Source organism: Colletotrichum lupini, chromosome 6 (assembly GCF_023278565.1).
Source record: "Colletotrichum lupini chromosome 6, complete sequence".
In the NCBI taxonomy this organism is placed as follows: Eukaryota; Fungi; Ascomycota; class Sordariomycetes; order Glomerellales; family Glomerellaceae; genus Colletotrichum; species Colletotrichum lupini.
Window position 1 is genome coordinate 4771391 of NC_064679.1, and position 22260 is coordinate 4793650.

Genomic DNA, 22260 nt, shown 5'->3' on the forward strand with positions numbered 1-22260 from the left:
ATGAAGTAGTGTACATAGTCTTCCTTGCAAGAACACGATGGAAGTTTCAATCCACTCTCTTAAGCTGAGAAAGGCAATTCTGCGATGATGATTGACTACTGTATAAGAGATCTTGTGTCGTATATTTTGCAGACAAGTGCTGCAGGGAGTGAAAGTATCTACAGTGAAACATTTGTGGTGATTGATGTTGAGATGAAAAAAAGTGTAGAATGTAATGAAGGGACTGGCGGTACGCGTCGGGATGGCCGTACACATCTCCAATCGTCAAAAGTTGTGTTAGCACCAATCATCCCGAGGTACTCAGGGAGACTCGTTGATAGCTTCTTCCTCGGCCTTCTTCTCCGCGATCGCTGCAGCCTCATCAGGAGCAATGTTGACAAAGGCCTCAGTGGTATCAACATTCTCTGCCTGGGAGATTGCATCCGCGCGAGCTCGGCCATACCATCTGCCGATCTGGCCTCGCTTCTCAAACTCCAAGCCCCGAGCTGTAGCGCAGACGGGTGGCTCAATGAGCACGCCGGTTTGAGGGAATGGTTCGAGGGGACCCCAAACATTGCCATCATCGTCAGCGCCGACGCCCTTCGTCAGGAACTCCATCTGAGAGAAGTCGTATGAGACTGGCGGAACACCAGGCACATCTTGCTCTCCGGGGACCCACACGTTGACAGGCTGGACGTATGTCCCGGCAGTGATTCCGTTCTTGGTCACGCGGGTCTTGGCTACTCCATCAATCTCAGCGGTGACTCGGTACTCTCGGGTATACCTGAAGAGGATGTTGTTGCGGTATTCAAACTTGTTCTGAGCATTACGGCCACCGCGAAGTCCCATGGAGGCAATGATGCGGTCGGTAGTGGCGCCTGTACAGGGATCAACGTCCATCGCGTACAGAGAGACTGTGGCACGGTTATTGGAGACAAAGCCGATGAACTGCAGAAGGTCAATTGTCAGCAATTTGACCAATATGGCTAGGATATGTCCAGTTGATCGCACTTACTCGAGACTCCGCAATCTCAGCATTGGGATTTGGATTGTCAATTCCTAGCAGACCAAGTTCCATTCTCACGTAGACGACATCGCCGAGAGTATTGATCTGCACGTTCTGCGCCACAATACTGAAGGCAATGACCTCAGCGCCTCGACGGAACCCGGAAAAGGTGATGAAATCGCCGGCTTGGAATGGAGCCATTACAACTGGGTCAGGTGCCGTACTTTTTTCAAAGTCAGCTTATTGTCTGGACTTCTATGACGATATCAAGGGATAAATTGACTTACAAAGTGCCTGGCCCGACAAAAGGTCGGTTGCTCAAAGGACAGAGAGGATCAGTCCCATTGCGCGGAATGCACATGGGAAACCCCGAGAATGACGTGATACTGGGACTCTGATCATCCGCAGTCATCAACGGCGCGCCGGTATAGCCCTTTGAGAAAACAGCATTCGGGTCTGAAATCCTGACGGTTGGCCCGTTCTGGATCTTGAGACTTCCATCCGCAAAGTCTACAGACTCAACAAAGCCACTGCTCAACCCTTCGAAAAATTCGTAGAGTTGGACTTGAGCAACACGAGGCTCTCCGTTGATGCTATTTCCAATGACCTATACGCGGATATCAGTAATGCTCTCTTTGACTTCGAGATGAATGCCCGGTATCTATACCAAAGTCTCATATCCGGTGAAATCCGCCTTATTGGCGACAAACTCTTTCCAGGGCACCCAGGCAGCTGGAAACTGTACCAGAAGGTTCTTTGGCACATTGATGGTAAAGCCATTGACGACAATTGTCCCGCCTGTGTTGAAGGCATTGTCAGTTGCAGTCGCGTCTTCAAGAGCACCTTGAACCCAAATAGGGGCCTCTTGAGATGCTACAGAAGCCACCAACAGGAACCAGACAGCGATAAAGACATGGAGAAGATGCATGATGACTTGAGTTTACTGATAAGATAGAAAGTTGATGCTTGTGATTGGGGATATTCAGATCGTCGCACGGAAATCGTCGTCATTTTATCACAAGTCTCAACAGGTACTTCCCACCTAAACTTTCGAGAGTCTTGAGAGCAATCCCAATCAAACTGTGTCCCTACTGGAACTTTCTTCCATGAAGGAAAGTGAACTGTGAACGACAGAGGATGAGGTCGTAGACCCAATCTCGATACCCGCGTCGACGACCATTGCCAAGATTGAACCATCACTTTCTCCCGTCGCTTCCTTCGATGGACTGTCTTGGCCTTCTAGCAGACGCAAGAGTTTTCTCATCACGACAACTATAGGCGGCGAATGACACGCTGCAGCGTGACTCTGCGGACTTGACATTCTCAACCTGGGAAAGCCGACGCGGGCAACGGTATGTTGTGAGGCCTCCGTATTACTCCGATCACCGGATCAGTCTGCAGGATATCATGAGTATTGGATTTACGAGGATTCTCAAGATTCAGAGAACGTTGACCGCCAGGCAGACAGGCCGGCGGAAAGGTACCCCATCTTGAAGTCCATGTCAACCTCCCTAGGAAGCCCGCTCCGCCATCTTTGCCAAGACATGAAATTGGTTGAGTGATTTCGTCCTGGCCATGCGCGTGACTAGATTACGTGTAATGACCCCTAGATGCAGTGCTGTACCCTTACATCGTGGAAGTGACCCCAAGTGCGCAATGAGAACTCCAGGATGCGGCTCCACTACGTGCAACTCTCCCGCATGGTTTAGGTCTCGGGCCTGGTTCCGCGAGGTGCACTACGGGTCTATAATTGGCGACCTATGCCGGGGTTGGAATCGGGTTGAGAGAGAACCGAGTCGTCAAAACCTGCCAGTCCGGCATCCTGATTCAAGAATCCCGGGAGCGGGGAAGTTGCAACGGCTGGGGGAATGCAACCCAGGATCCCGGACCGGCTCAGACTCTTGGTCATTTCTACCGATGGGTGAGTACCTACATGTAAAGTCTCGAGACTCAAGAGGAGGCTCCCGAGCGATCCTAGCACAGCTCATGGAACGTAAGCTTGGACTACAATTGGGGAGCATCTCATTGGTGGTCGTAACTACAAGGACGGAAAGGTCGGGGCTATTAGTGACAAGGGTGCCTTACTTATGTTAGCCGCAGATAATCGCCTAAACTTTCGTCACGCAAGAGATGCATGTAGGCGCAGCCAGTCGTGTCAGCTCTCATAATCTGATCTCGTTGGATACATACTTGTGACCTAGCCAAGAAATTGTAGGCACGGGTCACCCCGCGCGCCGACAAGTTACACCGAGCAGAAACACCACCAAAAGCATTATGGAGATCCAACGAGGGTTCACAGGACTACAAGGGAAAGAATTGCGCCTGGTAATGACGACTAGACGAACTGAGTGCTGAGCACAAAACGGCTGCGGCGTGTTGAGACGCCCATCGTCCGACGTTATCCCCGGTCTAAGTTTTTACAACTTCACATGCTATGGGCTGGGTTGCAGTTATTGCCGACAGACTATACCAGGCTAGTTAAAAGTTGCCGTCCCTCGACGGTGATGCTACATCTTGGCAATGGGAATAATAGCCAAGCAACTGCTTCAGTAACCGCTGTGCTAGACAGGCATTGCACCCGCATCGAGCCTTGAATCATGGGCGGGCCCAAGACTCGCTAAGGGATCTTTACGCGATGCTCCACCCGCGGGGTTAGAGCCCATTTCAGGAGAAAATGCAGTCTTCTGAGCTCTGAAGTCTTCGTCGAACGCTCTCGCCTTTGGCCGTTGGTAGTTCCCGAAGGCGATTGAATCTCAAAAGCGGAAATGCCCACATATCAACCTTGCAGTATCCCCGCGTATTGCCTGCGGGAGCCATGGGTCTTGACCGGCCACTCCCGCCAAGGACTACCGTGAGAACGGGTCTAGAGCACGGTTAACATTGCCACCTTCCTCTCTGAAAAAGCGACCGCAACCTCATTGCTCCATATTCCCGGCTCTACATTCCTCTCAGGGTTGTTATATCTTTTCCCCTTTCAAAGTTGGCAGAAAGTGCGGGCTGGTGGTGGCGTGGCCTGGTTGCAGTGAGGATGCATGACGCGACCCATCGTGTTGGACACTCTTGGCGAAAGAGGGCCGGCTTTCCAACTTACTCGAACCCTTGGATTAACATGAACAGAATGTGTCATCTTTCGGATGTTTTCTCTTATGGATTGCAAATGCTTACAAGAAAGGAGCGAATGCGATCCTTCGATGACTTTGAGATATATTCTGATAGAGCACATAAGGTAATGAGAGTTGGATTTCGAGAGCTTCAACAGAAATCTTTGGAAATGTGGTCTTTTCTAATCTCAGACAGCTTGATGAGATCACATAGATCACTTTAATATGTTCAAGCAACGACTTTTAGATCTAATTTGATCCTAGTTAAGTTGGCTAATAGAGTTGCGGGTTGGCCGATTACCTCCTGTGATAAGGTTAAGATAGCCCTTCCTCGACCCCTGAACCACAGCCAGTGGAATCAGACCGAAAGCTTCCACGTTCCTGAGGCCCCTGCCGACCAAAAACGGCTCTGCGAGAAAGGGGATGCGGGATTTACGAAAACCCATGCTAGGCGCGCGGGGGAGACAGTTGTCGATATCAAAGCGTCACCGAGTCGACATTTACGATGCCTTCTCCGCCTCTAGAGGGCCTGGAGGGGGGAAGGGGTCATTTTAACCCGAAGGAGCAGAGTAGCAGTCGGATTGTCTCCATTCCGAATGCAAGAGGAACTCGTTTCTAGATCGACGCTTCATTTTAGGTGCTTATCATCAAGGCTTCCTTGGAGGGGCGGATAGACTAGTCAGCGTTGCTATGGCTCTTGGCAGGAGGTCGGACCATGATCCCCGCCATGGCAGGCAGCTTCGGCCTGACAGAGAGCAGCGGGCCATATGGGAGGAGCCGGATTCAGATCCGCAAAGAGAATACGAGTACGTTTTCGGCTTTTGTCAAAAAGCCAAAATTATTGCTGGGCCAGGTTCAAGTACACAGTCAAGATGCTTAGAAGATCTAGGATTATTGTTCCGGTCATACTCGGTTGCTGACTGAACCTCTATGGAGAGCAGAAGTGTGACTTGTTCCATTGTATAACTACGGATGTCAGCAACTAGGAGATCTAGGTAACGCTTTATAAAAGGTATGATGTTAAATACAAGGTATGGTTTCTCAACCAGAGACCCAGATGATAGTTGCACACTAAATATCGCCGGCCTTAGACGCCCGTCACTAGCGCTTATACCCATTTAAATTAATTAAATAAATAAGTTAAACAAATAGTTAAATATAAGAATTTTAGTAAGTTAAATAATTAAATATCGTAAGGCCTTATATTTAACGTATTTAATTAAATATAAGGTTACTTAGAAAAAAGAAAATCCGGGGCCGGGCTAATTAAAAGTTAATATTTTTAACTATACCTTATAAAAGTGTAATGGATTCGGGATGCGGCCGGCGACAGGACGCCGATGACTCAGCAACCGGTGCACGGATCTCATTACGAAAGAACTTTCTAGGAAGCAGAGCCCTTACGAAGGACTCTGCAAGCTTTAGTCTTATAATACACCCATACCTACATTGTAGCCTCGCTGGTTAAGTGCTCATAGCCTAATCTCTTACAAAAAGTTTATAATTAAAAATATAAATACTTAGAGTAGGATTCGAACCCGCGACTCCTTATTTATAATTATAAATTTAGTATTATATTACTTAATTCAATAGATTATTAGTAATTATTATAAAAAAAAAGGGCCTAAGTATTATAGAGCCCTAAATTTAGTATTTTATTATATTTAAAAATTTAAAAAACCTTTAGTACCCCCTTTTCTTAATATTAATAAAACTAACGAAGTTACGTACTACTACTTCTAACCCTTTATAATTATTATAATTATTATTAATATTAATTAAATTATATATTAATTAATTTACTATATTATAATTAATTAATTAATAATAAGTCGTACGATCTTTAGTACGTAGCTATTAGTTTAAATTATTTTATAATTATAAACCCTAATTAATATTAGCCTCGTATTATTAACTAATCTTAATAATCATAATAACCTCCTCGCCTTTTTAAAAGTAATTTAAAAAAGGAGGACTTTTATTAATAATAATTTAATATTATAGAAGGGCGTAAAGTTAAGAAAGTTATAAATTTATTTAGAGGAGGTCTTTATTTAAGAGATTTATAATACAAATATTCGAGGCGAAGTTTTTTAGTTTTATCGTTACTATAATAAAATAAGTATTATTATTTATTTTAAAATAGTAACTACGAGCTTAGTAACGGCTTATTTAAAATTAAAATACTAAATAATAAATCTAAGCTTTAGTAAGTTATTATATTTATTAAAATCCTCTAAGTACGACTTTATATTAAAGAGATAGAAACTTATTTTTAATATTATTATAAAAGGCTAAGTAATAAGAATTAAAAAATTAGTAATTAAGTATATTATTAATAATAATAGCCTATTTATAACTTTTTATAATCCTTACTTCTAGGCCCTCCTTTATTAGTTAAATTATAATATTACTAACGAACTCTTATTATTATATGGAAATATAAAAAAGGAGCTAAGTAAAATCTTTATTAAAAAAAAAGATATAATTAGGGTAAAGATCCGGAGGTTAATAACGAAAGTCTATTTATTATTTAATTTATAAACCTTATTAATACGGAATATTATTATTACCGTTTTTACTTACTTTCTAAACTATATTAAGTAATAAATATAATACCTTATTACTTTATAATAATAGTATAATACTTATAATAAGGTTAATATTACTTAGATTATAAAATTAATAATAAATAACTAGGAATTAAGTAATTAAGTCGGAGTAGTTATTTACGATAATACTTTAAATAATAATACTTACTTAGGTTACTTATATTCTATATTATTTCATACTTATACTTAAGAAAATATTCTTAATTAGAGAATAAAGTACTACGGTTATATTTTTAACCTCGTTAATAAGGCCTTTTTATTTAGTAATAATAAAGAGGTATTTAAATAAGAATTAAATATATTAATTAATACTAAGTAATTTTAAAAAGATCTTAACCTTTAGTATATAAAGGGCCTTATTAATAAGCTTTAGAATATTATTAAATTTATTCGCTCGTTATTTTAATAATATAAGACCTTTTTTAAAGTTAATAATAAAACTAATAAGAACGATATATTTACTCTTTTCAAGGAGTTATTATAAGAGCGTATATTAACGCTTAATAATAATATAAAATAGAATTTAATATATTTTATAATATAGCGCTTTTTATAAAAGAGAAAGTAGATTTATACTTTTTTAGTAACTAGTCGAGCTTATAAGGATCTAAAATAACGGATCCTTATTAAAAACGTTTCTAATAATAATAATTAGTAACTACTAATTAAGCTAAAAGTAGTACTTAAGCTACTTTATTTTTAAATAATAAAATACTAAGACTAGGGTAAAGGAAATAGTTATAGCTATTTATAAAAAATAATAATAAGTCTTAAGTACTTTATCAACCGTTTTAAAAAATAAAAAAAGTTATATAATAAACCTTTTAAAAAAAAGATAGATCTTATAGCTTTTTAAATCGTAGCGTCGTAATTATAATTAACGTAAATAATACTACTTTGTTAGTAATTAGCTCGTTATTAATTTATATCTTAACCTCTTTTTTAATTTCTAACTTTAAGTAATATTCCTTATTATATTTAATCTAAGTATATACCTAGGGAGTAGGTAGAGCTACTTTTTAATAATAATTTTAACTCGTAAGGATATTTCTAATTATTAGTTATTAATATTTAATAAGTCTTTAATAAGTATTATACTAAGTTAAATAACTCTCTATTCTATATTATAATAATTATTTTTTACTTTAAGTAAAAATTAAAATAGTTAAAAAAGAGGTAAGATATACTTAAGTAGAGCTACTAGCTATTTAATATAAAAAAAGGATTTTATAATTATTAATAAAAATAGTATATAAACGAGATAGTAAATCCTCCTCTTCCTCGTTATTTAAGTCCTCCTCTTTTATTATAATAATTATAAGCTATTTTTAATACCCTTATAATTTTAAAGAGTATTATAAAAGATTTATAATATTAGTAATAGTTAATATTTTAAATAATAAACGTAATAATTAACTATGCGCTTAAGCTTAATTAATATTATTTATAAATTATCCTTTAGCTAGTCCTTAACTTAATCTAATAATAAATTAATTATTAGCTAACCTATTTAATATTAAGTAAGCTTATACTTAATATTTTTACGATCTTTATAATAATAATAAATTACGAAAAAATATTTAGCCTTATAAAGTTAACTTTAACTTTATAATAATTATTAATAAGATCCTTTATACTAAAAAAGGTCTAATATTTTAAGAACTAGCTTCGTAGTAGTATTATAAAAATAAAAGGTTAATTTTTTAATTAAAAGAGCTAATTAAAATAAAATCTATAAGTTAGTACTATAAGGACTTTTATAATAGCTTTATTTAATTCCTAATTAAGAAATTAGTTAAATTTATTAATTAATTATTAAATAATTAAATATGGCCCGAGAAATGAGCTAAATAATTAAATACGAACCTTATATTTAATTTGTTTATATAGGTATAAGCGCTGCCCGTTACCTGCTTTCCGTCTCATTTTACGTATTATTATAATGGCGTTCTGTTGTCAGACCAAGGTCCTTCGACTCTAAGCAAGCACGAGTCTCTACCGAGTCATATTAGCGCAATAGCGTATCATTCTTCCAACACTGCCATTTTGTTAGCGAGGATATATCTCATTGTACCATCATACAGAGCCTCCAACCGTGTTCGCCAAGCTACGTGCTCGTGCACCACCCCAGCAACAACCAGCCCAACATCGATACCACTCTCGAAATAAAAGGATCATGAGGAATGATACTTGTGCCAATGCTACCTACTCTGAGGCACACAAGGAAATATCAACCCACTCTCTTCGTCTGTGGGTCTTCGAGGGTTGCCGCTACCTTGCGCAATAACATCGGATCCACCACATTGGATGAGGGACATTGTAAACATTGGAAAATAATCGGCTCAGTGGCGATGTAACTGAAATGATATGTGTGTGTGCGCGATTTCTGCAGTTGATGCCATCACGCACATCGGCCATTGATTTCCTATCGCAGTCTTCAAGGCGAGTCTCTTGCAGAAGACTTGCATCAGTCACAAGGCATGCATCAGCTTCACGACCGGATTACCGGAAGGGGACTGGAAGATTTCTCTTTCTTCAAATCCTGTCCGACTTCGGAGTGGAAGCTGAAGTGGTTCTGAGTCCTGAATCAGCAAGGTTCTTTGGTCTTTTCTTTTGCTTGATCTTGTCTCCTGATTCTTGTATAAGATCACCCGCTCCGTTTCATATCCAACAGAATCTCTTGCTCGACACACATTCCTAGACCCGAATAATCTGATTTTCTAGTCACTGTTCTCCTCCTTCCTACAACATGCGGTTCCAACTGACCGTGGCGCTCGTACAAGCGGCGCTCTCCGCCTGCCTCGTTCAAGCTCAAAACTCTTCATTCAGTGATACACACATCTCTCAAATTCCCGAGACAGAAGTTGTAGCCCTAGCTCAAATTGTAGAAGATGACTCGGAGGATGTCTTCACTCTTCTCAAAGATTGGGAAAGCCCCGAGTATGCCTTGATTTACAAGGTGCCTCTGCCAATTCCTCCTGTCAAGGAACCTACCAAGTACGACCATCGGATATCTTTCTGTTTAGACGCTGTTTTCCTGACATATCTCACAGAAAGATCATCAACCCAGTCACCAACAAAGAGATCTGGTACTACGAGCTTGAGATCAAGCCTTTCAGTCAGGCGGTTTATCCCAATTTGCGCCCTGCAACTCTGGTGGGCTACGACGGCATCTCTCCGGGACCGACACTGATTATTCCTCGCGGAACGGAGTCTGTCGTCAGATTCATCAACAACGCTGCTGCCGAGAACTCGGTTCATCTGCACGGATCTTACTCTCGTGCCCCTTTCGATGGTTGGGCGGAAGATATCACCAATCCAGGAGAGTACAAAGATTACTACTATCCCAACCAGCAGTCGGCGAGACTGTTGTGGTACCATGATCATGCAATGCATCTTGTAAGTCCTCCATAGCATGATGTAAATGTAGGTATAAGCTCTAATTAGAACCCACAGACCGCTGAAAATGCCTATATGGGACAAGCCGGAGCCTATCTGATCACGGATGAGGCGGAGAACGCTCTCAACCTGCCTTCTGGATACGGCGTCTACGACATCCCTCTTGTTCTCTCTGCGAAGCAATACAACGACGACGGTACCTTGTTCTCAACCAAGGGTGAGACTGACAGTCTCTGGGGCGATCTGATTCACGTTAACGGCCAGCCGTGGCCGTTTCTTAATGTCGAGCCGCGAAAATACCGATTCCGTTTCTTGAACGCAGCGATTTCCCGCGCTTTTGCGCTGTACCTTGTTAACTCCAATGCTGTGAACGGAAAGCTGCCATTCCAGGTTATTAGCTCCGACAATGGACTCTTGGGGAAGCCGGTGCAAGTCGCAGACCTTGTGAGTTTTACCCGTAGTATTTGAGTAAAGACGCAAACTTGCTGACTCTTATTTAGTATGTCTCACCAGCTGAGCGGTATGAAATTGTCATCGACTTCGCTCAGTACGCTGGCCAGAGACTCGAAATCAGGAATTTCCCCAAGGCTGGCGGCATCGGCGTCGAGGATGACTACTTGCATACCGACAAGGTAATGCAGTTCGTCGTTGGTACGACCTTATCCAGCCCCGACACATCCACCGTTCCAGAGGTCCTTCGCACTGTTCCCTTCCCAACATCAACTGACAACGTTATCGATCACCATTTCCGATTCCATCGTACCAACGGCGAATGGCGCATCAATGGTGTAGGCTTCGCTGATGCGGAGAATCGTGTTCTCGCCAACGTCCCCAGAGGCAAGGTTGAGATTTGGGAGCTTGAGAACAGTTCGGATGGTTGGTCTCACCCCATTCACGTCCACCTTGTCGACTTCAAGGTCATCGCTAGAGACGGTGACCGCGGTGTGATGCCCTACGAAGCAGAGGGCTTGAAAGATGTTGTCTGGTTGGGCAGAGGCGAGTCTGTCCTTGTTGAGGCCCACTACGCCCCCTGGGACGGCGTTTACATGTTCCACTGCCATAATCTGATCCACGAGGACAGCGATATGATGGCCGCCTTCAACGTTACTGTTCTTCCAGAATTTGGATACAACGAGACCAAGTTTATTGATCCCATGGAAGCGCGCTGGAGAGCAAAGCCGTACCTCATGGCTGATCTTCGTACTCGAGCTGGGTCCTTCTCAGACTCGGCCATTGAGGAGGCAGTGCAGGCTATGGCCGCTACTGACCCGTACAGCAAGGTTGACGACGTTTACAAGAACCTCGATCAATACTGGGCATCGCATGTGAGTAAGTAAGGTGGATTTGAGGCGCCTATATGCGCATTGATTCTTTTACGTTCCTGTTATTTCCCTTGGCCGGTAGCTTCTACGTTCTTTACTACTTCCACTTGTTCATCATTATCAACTTCCTGTAAATACGCAGACATTAGCATGATTTGCCTCACGTACTCATAAGCTTAGAAATCATTGATTATCCGGTAGTTATGACCATGAATTGGATCATGTTTGTATTCCATGGCGTGAACTCTCTTCTAGATGTAACTTTCGCTCGGGAAAGCGGTGTGCACAAGAGTGGCCTTCATTGCGTTTGCCTCACTGTCCTCATTACTGCAAAGTTTTAAACAGGAGAAGCTATTTGGCTATTGGCCTTGTTATGTGGATGCCATCAGATCAATGTGATTGAGACCGGAACTACCAGGCCTTCTGACGAGATTATGCTTCCGCCTAGTACAGGACGGGCGACAGTGTCACTATGAGAAATGGCCCGAACATCATTTTGATCAATGCGCAGATGTTGACAATGCTTCACTAGATTCTGCTCGACTACCGCAAAGTCAATGGGCAATCCCCCCACCGGTCCAGTTTGGACTTACACTGGTTGGGCATAGTGAACCGCCCCATCCTGAGACCGCCAGATCTTATTCTTTGACACGTATATACTTAGTACTTGATGGTCTAGATTCGCAGCACTAGAGATACTCTTGCCTGTTCCCATACAGATTTTTCCATGAAGATATCAAGCAGCCTAGAGCCTGAGTTGACTTGTTGATTCTAGTACGCGTAGAGATTGATTGCTTCATCTTGGGTGCTTCTGATCTTCCTATTGGCGCGTTTCAAGATGAATTTCATAGCCCATCCTGTTAAGACCACGCCTAGGGAGAAGGCGATGCTAGCGACCATGGCTCTACGAAAAAGGGGGCTGTCACTATCCGGCCATAGATAAGGGGTGTATACAAAAGACAGATTGCCAAACGTATTGACAATGGCGATTGCGGCAGCTTTCTTTTCGTCAGTCTGACCGACCGTGGCTGATGTCCACGCGACTAGAGTAACGCGTTAGTTCATGCCCATCAAGTCAAGACGCCCGGGTCAAGCAAGTGACGATTACCATTAATATTGTTCACTCCATACGTAGCCGCCACAAACAGAACCATAGCAAAGTATCGTGCGCCGATGTTCATCGTACTTGTTGCCACAGCGAAGCCGACGATCGCGACTGCCTTGGAACCTGTAATGTGCCAGGTACGTTCGTTGAACCTTCCCGAGGACCACGACACCAGAACTGACGTCGCTCCTCCGATGAGATAAGGTGGACAAGTGAGTACCAGCGTTGTTGTGGTACTGAAGCCAAGTGACTTGACAGCTGTCGGCAAGTAGTTTTTGAAGTTATTTGCCGAGAGGTGAAGATTTCCCATGAGCGCAAAAACCCAGGTGCGATAATCTGTGACGGCTTCCCAGAGGCCAGACCAAATGCTGGTTCCCTGTCGTTTTTCTGTTGTGTCTTTTGCAACCCGCGAATGAGCCAACTCGCGTTCTTCCTGAGTGAGCCATCGGGTTTGGAGCGGGGCATTAGGAAGCACGAAAAAGGCCACCACGGCAACACCAACTGTATGGTAATACTGTCAGACTCTGGGCTCGGGTCATCTTCTGCATTGTTCAAGACAAAGTCTTACTTGTGACGACACCTTGAATCAAGAACAGCCATCTCCACCCAGCCATGCCATGCCGTCCGTCTAGACCAGCGAAGACGCCAGCGGCAATAAGACCGGAGAATGAGCTCGCAAGCAAGTTGCCTGTGTAAAATACAGCGAGTCGTGTTGCAACCTCTTTCCGTGTGTAGAACAAGCTCACGAGGTAGCAAGCGCCCGAGTAGAAAGGTGCTTCAGTGAGGCCAAGCACCAGCCTTTCAACCGACGGACATCGTCAGTCTTCGGGATCTGTGAGCAGGTACAAAAGATGTCCGACTTACCTGCACGCAAGCATTCCATGATAGTCCTTGACAACACAAATGAGAGTTGACACGATAGCCCACGCCATCATCCAGCCGGACATGTAATATGCAGGCTTGACGCGCGTAACCAGCATGTTCGACGGAACTTGTCCTGTGATATAACTGCCTTGATATGTCAGCAATGTTCTGGTACAAACAATGTCTAGATCACTTGTGATTGTGTGACTGACCCAACGAAGAAGACGCTGACGCAGGTGTTGTACTCGGATCCTTTCATGTTGAGATCGTTGTCCAGGTTATTGAGCTTGCCGTTCACAATTGCATTTCGGTCAAGGAAGTTCAAGAAGTACATCAACCATAAAATGGGCTGGGTGGAGACTTTTGGTTTAGCTTCATTTTCATCTCTGGTCATTGAGTTTGTGGACAATTATTGGAGATGTAGGGATCGGCTTACCATGAGATAGGTGTCCAATTTCCGAACCAAAGCAATTTCTTTGGGATCAACTTTAGCAGCAGACCCAAACTTGTCAGGATGGGCTCGAAAGCCACCCTCTTTGGGACTTTCTCGGTGGTCAATATGATCGACGACTGCTTCATGGTCTTTGACCATATCGATGGTCATAAATTGTTGGTATGAAGACATAACTGGCTGTAGAGATTATCACTGAATCTAAAGTGACGTGAGTCTGCTTCATGCGCTGAGTTGAAGTGAGAATAATTATTCGGAGCTGTTCAAGATATTGCCTCTTAAATAATCCACATAACATCCTATCGGATCTCTGGTCAAACCGGAAAAGGCATCTTCGGGGCCGGAAACTTGCGAAGCACGATCGAAGAGACAACGACAGTGATCAAATGTATGGCGAACTCCTTCACAATACCCACCAATCAACGCCTTTGCCTACTATAGCCGACTATGATCACTGATGCGGCAATTTGTTCGCCGTGGTTGCTAGGCAAATCCGGGGTGCAGCCTCCCCGTGGGGTAGGCACCTAACATTTGCTTATGAATCCCTAACTACTTTAGCTACGTGTCGAGAATGTCAAGGGCTGAGCGATACAACCCGACATTCGCGATATCCCGATGTCCGTCTACAGCCGCAGGAATTAGCCCGTCCATAGCCCCAAGGTAATCAAGGATGTACCAATGAAAGGTAACACTAGTGATGTAATGTTGAGTGAGTACATGATACATCACACCTCATACAAGTCAGGCGCTGGTCCTCGAGACTTCGATTGTCTAACGGTGTCATACAAGAGCCGGGTATCACGTTGCTGACCTGCAATCGTCCGCACCTGAATGAAGACATCGTGTCTGACAAGTAAGATAGATACGATGCTGCTACAGGGCACTGCTGCACATCATTCAGTAACATGAAGATGGATCATGGATGCTCTCGTTACCTTGAGAACGCGGTTTCTGGTCATTATAACTAATGCAAACATAAAGGGAGGCTGCACATGATGACCTCGATGGAACCGGATAAAGGTTGCTACTGGTGTACCGTAAGATTCAGCTGATGTCTACTTTCTCATGCTAGAAAAGGCAGTGACAAGTCCTAGAGTATCGAAGCTTTGTTCCTCGAATGATCGATACGTGACGTGGGCGGTGAGATGCTGGGACAAGTACATATCGGCTATAAATAAGTCAAGACGCTGCTATCTTCCTGCAACAGCGTATCTAGTAGTCAACTTTGTCAAGTCATATACCGAATCTTGCATAAATCTGATTTTCGGTGAATTGCTCGTCATTCATCACCTTTTTCGCCCCAAGTTCAACCTTTTCCCAGATGGAACTCCTAGTCGTCTTGCTAGGGCTTTTCCTGTGGGCTGGCGCCACGCCGGTTCCAGAGAAGATGGACTCCATCTGGAATAAAGAAAACATTTGTCAAGATTGGGACTTTTCGACTGCGGAAGGTGTCGAAAAATTGTGGCAAGAAACCGCCGCGGGCTTTTCTCTCGATTTCTTCCTCGAAATAAGCCTGAGTAAGTCGACAATGCCGAGTCACAAACTGTTGGTATACACGTAGGCAGGTCAGACCTTTCGGTCGCGACTAGGTCAATAGGTCAGTATAGGTCTATTGCGTGTGTGTAGGAGGGGAAGATCGTGGGCAGAGCCCGCGGTCCCTCAGTGGGTATAGGTAGGTGGAAGGGTCCGTCTGCACGGGCCCAGACTGCCTACCTACCACCCCTACCTTAACTACCTAATAGGGCCCCTTTTCTGCCTCGTAATCCAACACAAACCTTCTGCCTCGCCTCATTCACTTCAATATTCAGAAGCTCATCCCATCACTACTACAGAAGACACAGGTGTGGCGTTCTCCCAAAATAAGGCAAACGAAGGCTGGACCACCAAGCTTGAGCATAAAATACGAAGCAATGGTCGTCCTGGAGTCGGCGGCTGTTCGACAATCGGCGGCCAATGCAGCCCTTTTAGCGACTGGGACTGCGAGAGATACTATGATGAAACTAACAAGACTGGCTTTGGCAGAAACTCATACTGGGTCTTCCAAGCCGTCATAGGACTACATAGCAAGATTGACAAGATCAACGAAGAGATTACTCGACAAACCCTCGTGGAGAATTTGAAGATATCGCAGACGCTCAGTGAGTTCGACGCGCCGGACACGAAGGCTTCAAGTGTGTTCAAGTGGATCGCAGCCGCTGCATCGATGGGAGGCGGTCTCATGTCTTTGCCAGGAGCGGCAATGATACCGGTATGTTCAGATACAACGTTCTCGAGCACTTTGAAATCTCACTACCTAAGTTTTACTGATTCCTCGCCAATGGACAGGGCCCTGCCGGATTCGTGACTGCAGGACTAGCTATCATTGGCAGCATCTCTTCTCAGATGGCCGATGCGGAATCGAAAGAGAACACAGAGGCGAACAATGTTGCAGTTGCCTTAGGGAATGCCTTTGAAAGCCTCACAAAAGGCCTCGAAGACATCCTTCGCGTCGCTACAGGTGGAGGAATTGATGACAACGAGTATAATGCTCTTCCTAGTCTTGGAAACGAGAAGGACAATTTTCTCAGCAAAGTTCCCGCTTTTCTGAACGGCGGTTGGCCATTACTTGCTGAGAACTCGCGCGAATTCGCAAGCTGGGTTGACATCATCAGTGATAACCTCAAGATGAAAGTGGCAACTGAGGCCATGAAGGCTTCGAAACTACATCTGGTGGCAGACAGGCACAAAGACGCCGAAACCAGAGAAGGATGTGGACCCGACATAGGCCGTCAGTGGATGGAATTGAGAAACGGCGAAGAGTACTGTTTCTACCTAATGAGAGAATCGGCTGACACCTTTTGGTACGAGGCCAAGCCCAGGATCTACGAAGCGATGGAGAGGCACGGCATTGGGAATCGAGTACCATTCTACGCTGCCATTATTGACTGCGCCCTCAATGGGAATGGCGATGGCGTGGAGATTGGAGGTGGAATAGGAAAGATACCTCGATGCTACTTCGACCTCCCGGCAGTCTTTTACGACGAGAGCGGGAACTGCGTGGATCCTACCAATGATGGCTGCAGTACAGTAAAAACTTCACCGCTCTCGTAGGGTCTCACAACCGGTGGCCGGCTCGAGCCTACAAGTAGGCTCTGGGCGCAACGTCAATCTGGAAGAGTGTGTTCTCACTCACCATCTTCCAGACACTACCTACGTCACTTAGTACTGTATCTTGATAAAGCGATTGAGGAAGTAGCAACTGCGGAAGAGAATAAAACATTCGTTAATCGCTTTTAATCGACTTCAAAGGGTTCTCATACTTAACGTGGTCTTGTCGAATCTCTCTTTACTGATTGTTGCAAAGTAGTGGGGATGACTGGCTTCAGCACGCATGCCTAGGCGCTGGGGCGGCGTCAACGCTTGAAGTTCATGTAGTACTATAAGGTAAGTCTTGGATTTGCTAAGCTCCCAATCAGTGCTTCCCTTGCTCTTGAACTGCTAGAAAACTGAAGCATGACCGAGAAGAACTTCCAAACAAACACGAAAAGACACAGAGTTGGGTTGCTTTGGGAATATCGCGTTCTCTGTGACCCTGTCCGTTCCTGTCGCTCTGCGGGTCAGATGACAGAGTAGGAACTTGCATTGACTAACCGACTGCAAGCCATGGGTTTCATATTCACATACGTCCCTCGCGTATTCGCTACATCAGAAAATCGTTTCTAGATTCTAGGAGGTGACTAGGATTTGGCGGTCGAATTGATGAGAATCTCGGCTATGGTTTTCGTCATGGCGACGGACTGAAGGCCCCAGGCGCAGGCCTGTGTGATGGCTCGGTACAAGTCATTGCGGCGCAAAAAGCATGAACATCATTCGCATGTATAACTATCAGTAACTGCCAGAGGTCCGTCTATAACCGGGGTTGGGGGCATGCGGGATCTTGGCCAAGGCGCATGAAAGTGCTTGTAAGCATGGCCGGAGGAGAATCCCACCACTCAAATAATTCCCAAATTATGCTGAGAGTGCAGTTCCGAAGTAGGTATTCTCATGAGAATCGCATACAACCCATATCAAGTACGCGAGGCAATATACGCACCTAGCCCCTACGCGACGCACAATGCAGATCAGTTTCTGGTGACAAATCGAGAAACAAATCTACAGTTCAGTATTTCGGGCATTCCTTTGGTACTAGCCCATTAGTCGAAGATCCGCCACTACATACACTCTGATGACTGGCTGTCTCCCAGCCCTTCCTGCCTGCTGGTACCTGTACGTGTTGAAGGTACATTGAGGTGCAGCAATTGCGGCTTTTCGGTCCCTCTTCATCGAGAACTTGAAGGTTTCCATCTAAAGCCAACACGGCACAGGCGCAGAAGTACGAAACAGTCACAGCCGCAAGCCTGGCACACTGAAAATCACAAGGGAACTAGCATCCTAGTTACACCTCATTGGTGGTAACTGATCGCCCGTAGACCACCGCCGGTTATAGACGCTTCGGAGCACCCGGACCCCGCACCCGGAAACCTAAGCAACTTGCATCAGCGGCCCGGAACGGAAGCGGAACGGAATTGTCGCGCGGATACGCTCAACGCCGATCAGGTCGCAGGGAGCCGGCGGTGCGAGATGATTGTTAGTACATAAGTCAAGTTGGTTCCACATCAAGTCGGGACTCTCTCTCTCATCACCGAATGGACTCCAAGCCAGTACGACATCCATCCTGTTTCTAACTGATGCACCTCTCTTTGGCTTCTTCATCATGGCAACTCAGACGACGACAGTGACCCAACTCAAGGTTTCCGCTCAGGATCGTCCTTTCTTCACCCTCGACGAGCTCATCAAGAGACGGGCACTCGAACTCGGTGATGCGCCCTTACTTGGGTACCCTAACGAGGGCCTTCTAGATTTCGAGGAGCACAGCGCTCGCGCCGTGGACCGGTATGTCGACGCCGCCGTGCAGAGGCTACAGCAGCTGGGTCTATCCTCCGTTGTAAGCCGTGCTACCTCTTCACTATTTCAGTCAAGCTTTCACTGACTTGTGACTTGATGAGGACTCAAATTCTGAGAAGGCCCCCGTGATAGGAATCCTCGCTCACTCCGGTTTGCATGTCGTCATCACGATTATGGCTCTTAGCCGGCTAGGATACGCAGTGTTTCTTGTCTCGACGAGGCTTCAGAGCCCAGGAATCGCCCGCCTTTGTGAGTTGGCGGACTGCAGTACCATGCTCACCACATCAAATTTCCATCCTGTTCTAGCCGAAGTTCAGCAGGAACGCGAGCTCGATGTTTTGCCACTGCTGTCTCACTCAGACTACTACGGCAAAGATGCCCCCGTGTTTTCCAGAACCTATGACCCGGAGCGAGAATCGAGGAAGATTGCCGCCATCATCCACTCCTCCGGTTCGACAGGCCTTCCGAAACCAATCTACCTAACTCACAAGAGCTGCATTGGGGCCTTTTCCGTTCACATGAATATGAGGGCCTTTATTGTATCCCCCTTATTTCACAGCCACGGATTTTACGAGACATTTCGCTCAATCTACTCAAAGAAGCCCATCTATTATGGTAACTACAATCTGCCTCTGACGAGACAGAATCTCATCCAGATGATCAACTACGTCAAGCCTGAAATCTTCCACGTGGTTCCCTATGTCGTGAAGTTACTAGCTGAAACAGACGAGGGTATCCAGGCGTTGGCAAGTGTGAAACTCGTTCTCTTTGGGGGAAGTAGCTGTCCAGATGACCTTGGCGACCGTCTGGTCAGTAACGGGGTCTATCTCGTCGGAAACTACGGATCGTAAGAGCAACCCTTGCCCACCCTAATTTCTTCAGCCTCGTAGGCACTCGCACTAACGAAGTAAAGAACTGAGGTAGGCAGGTTGATGAACTCCGCTCGTCCGCCAGGCGATAAAGCCTGGAATTATCTGCGTCCTCTCCCCTCCGCCAAGCCCTACGTTCTCATGGATGAGGTCTCTCCCGGGATCTACGAGTGTGTCTGCCTCGACGGCATCCCCTCGAAGTCGACATCGAACTCGGATTCGCCACCAAACTCATTTCGAACGCGTGATCTCTTCGTGAAACATGCCACGCAGCCCGACTGGTGGAAGTATGTCAGCAGACTTGACGACAGGTTCACTCTGATCAATGGCGAAAAGGTGCTCCCTATTCCCATCGAAGGGAGAATCCGCCAAGAGGAAATTGTCAAAGAGGCTATAGTCTTTGGCGAGCAGAGAAGTTATCCCGGTGCTCTAATCGTCAAGGCGGACAATGCTGCGAGCCTAACTGATGCGGAGTTCGTTGAAGCGATCTGGCCGGCAGTTGAAGCCGCGAATGCGAGAGCCGAGTCCTTCTCGCGCATACCTCGAGAGCTCATCATTGTGCTTCCATCGGAGACACAGTACCCCCGCACTGACAAGGGAACCTTTATTCGGGCGCCGTTCTATCAGCAATTCGAAAAAGAGATACAGATCGCCTATGACAGGTATGAGAACGAAGAAGAAGGAGGCAGGTTGTCTCTTGTGGGCCAAGAGCTAGAGATCTGGCTTTTGCAGCAACTCAAGAAGCAGTTGGGTATCGACTTACCATCTGCCGACGCAGATTTCTTCGCTTCTGGCGTTGATAGCCTCCATTGCATCCAGATGTGGAGTCTGATCAAGAGGGAAGTCGATTTGGGTGGTCGTCAAAGCTACCTGGGACAGAACGTTCTCTACGAATCTGGAAACATCCGAAAACTCTCTGAACATCTCGTTGCACTGAGAAACTGTCAAGTCGAAGCGGTACAAGACGAGCTACGAAAAATGCAGGATTTGGTAGCCAAGTACTCCTCCATCACACCGCACGTCGCTTGTACAGCCCCGAAACCTGAGAAGCATCTCGTGGTAAGTGACACTAGTTCCACCGCGACCTCAAGACATCACTGATATCGCCTTCACAGTTCCTCACTGGAGTGACAGGCGGCTTAGGAGCTCATCTTCTTGGCCAACTCGCTGCCCTCCCAACCGTATCCTCAGTTTGGGCAGCCGTCCGCGCACCCGACGATACCGCCGCAGCATCTCGCATCGCACAGTCACTCACCTCCCGCGGCATATCTCTAAGCCCCCTCCAACAAGCTAAAGTGGTGCCGTTATCCTGTGATCTAGGCCTCCCAGATTTCGGCCTCGGCGCCACCCGCATCGCCGACCTGAAGTCGAGGCTCACAATCGTAATTCACAGCGCCTGGGCCGTCAACTTCAACATCCCCGTGCAGAGCTTTGAAGACCAGCATATCAAGGCAGTACACAACCTCATCCAGCTGTGCCAGTCCGTCGAGACACCCAATCCCGCGCGGTTCTTCTTCTGCTCATCCGTCTCCGCGTCAGGTGGGTCGCCTAGGCACGGTAATGTGCCGGAGGGACCGGTCCCGACGCCGGCATGGGCGCAGGGAACGGGCTATGCGCGATCCAAGTGGGTGTCTGAGCATATCACGCGTAATGCGAATCTGAACGCCGGTGCCCCTGCAAGAGTCTTGAGGATCGGGCAGCTTGTGGGTGACAGTAAGGTCGGTGAATGGAACACGACTGAGGGTATTCCATTGATGATTCAGACGGCTGTCACGCTTGGTTCCTTGCCGAATCTAGATGAGGTGAGTCTTGCGCGAACAGTTTGGGGAAAGCGATGACTCTGATGTGGTATTAGGAGATGACTTGGCTGCCCGTCGACCATGCCGCAGCGGCCATCTTGGAACTCGTCAATGCCGACGCGACCCCGCAACCGAGCGAGCGCGATACCGATCCCGACTTGGTGTACCACGTCCTTAACCCGACGCGCTTCCACTGGACCCGTGATATGCTTCCATCCTTATCCGAAGCTGGTCTGCGGTTTGAGATACTCCCAACTGATCAGTGGATGGACAAGTTGCGGCAGTCTAAACGGGACCCGAAGAAGAATCCGCCGATCAAGCTCCTGGATTGGTTTGAGAGCAAGTATGGACGTACGGCTTCTGCGAATAAGGGGGTCCTGGCATATTCAACGGCGGAAACTGAGAGGGACAGTCCAACGTTGAGAGAACTACCGGATGTCACGGATGTAAGGTTCATCACGACGTTGGTCGAGAGGTTGAAAGCTCGATGGGCGGCGGACGATAGTGCATGAGAGAGTGCGGGTGTTTCTATTCTTTGTTCAAATCCCGGACCATTTCGGAAATCGAGAGGGTTGCCCATATTTGCCATCTAACAATCACCACAATTTGATAGGGCTGTGACTACTTCTTTCCTCATGCGGGAGCGTTCCAAGATGAACATAAATGAATTCTTCATACTTGATAAACGTGTTTGAGCGCGAAAAGAATGAATGCCACTGCGCAATTGACCCCCATCGTCACTCAAGGTTCCATGACCTTTGCCAGATTCACCCCATTGAGCCAGACAGAAACTGAATCTAATGCACCGTGTCGCTTGCCATCACGAGGCC

General features: G+C 45.8%; 6 protein-coding genes across 6 annotated transcripts; 4 read left to right on the plus strand and 2 right to left on the minus strand.

Annotated features, from left to right (window-relative positions):
* Nucleotides 1-300: 300 nt before the first annotated feature.
* On the minus strand, nt 301-1913 carry CLUP02_12892 (uncharacterized protein; the record flags this gene model as incomplete). The annotated part of the gene is made up of 4 exons (XM_049291851.1): nt 301-927; nt 995-1208; nt 1273-1592; nt 1653-1913. The coding sequence occupies 4 exons, from the start codon at nt 1911-1913 to the stop codon at nt 301-303; spliced, it is 1422 nt and encodes a 473-aa protein (XP_049148997.1).
* A 671-nt stretch (nt 1914-2584) lies between these two features.
* CLUP02_12893 (uncharacterized protein) lies at nt 2585-3079 on the plus strand (the record flags this gene model as incomplete). Its single annotated transcript, XM_049291852.1, has 1 exon — nt 2585-3079. The coding sequence occupies one exon, from the start codon at nt 2585-2587 to the stop codon at nt 3077-3079; it is 495 nt and encodes a 164-aa protein (XP_049148998.1).
* Nucleotides 3080-9447: 6368 nt separating this feature from the next.
* CLUP02_12894 (multicopper oxidase) lies at nt 9448-12068 on the plus strand (the record flags this gene model as incomplete). The annotated part of the gene is made up of 5 exons (XM_049291853.1): nt 9448-9695; nt 9752-10097; nt 10155-10541; nt 10598-11422; nt 11952-12068. The coding sequence occupies 5 exons, from the start codon at nt 9448-9450 to the stop codon at nt 12066-12068; spliced, it is 1923 nt and encodes a 640-aa protein (XP_049148999.1).
* A 122-nt stretch (nt 12069-12190) lies between these two features.
* On the minus strand, nt 12191-14013 carry CLUP02_12895 (MFS transporter; the record flags this gene model as incomplete). Its single annotated transcript, XM_049291854.1, has 6 exons — nt 12191-12462; nt 12528-13025; nt 13093-13322; nt 13389-13532; nt 13601-13737; nt 13825-14013. 6 exons carry the CDS (start codon nt 14011-14013, stop codon nt 12191-12193), a joined length of 1470 nt encoding a protein of 489 aa, XP_049149000.1.
* A 1147-nt stretch (nt 14014-15160) lies between these two features.
* Nucleotides 15161-16929, plus strand: CLUP02_12896 (uncharacterized protein; the record flags this gene model as incomplete). Its single annotated transcript, XM_049291855.1, has 3 exons — nt 15161-15356; nt 15672-16087; nt 16165-16929. The coding sequence occupies 3 exons, from the start codon at nt 15161-15163 to the stop codon at nt 16927-16929; spliced, it is 1377 nt and encodes a 458-aa protein (XP_049149001.1).
* Nucleotides 16930-18571: 1642 nt separating this feature from the next.
* On the plus strand, nt 18572-21942 carry CLUP02_12897 (uncharacterized protein; the record flags this gene model as incomplete). The annotated part of the gene is made up of 6 exons (XM_049291856.1): nt 18572-18802; nt 18864-19011; nt 19069-19571; nt 19803-20690; nt 20747-21433; nt 21487-21942. 6 exons carry the CDS (start codon nt 18572-18574, stop codon nt 21940-21942), a joined length of 2913 nt encoding a protein of 970 aa, XP_049149002.1.
* Nucleotides 21943-22260: the final 318 nt, after the last annotated feature.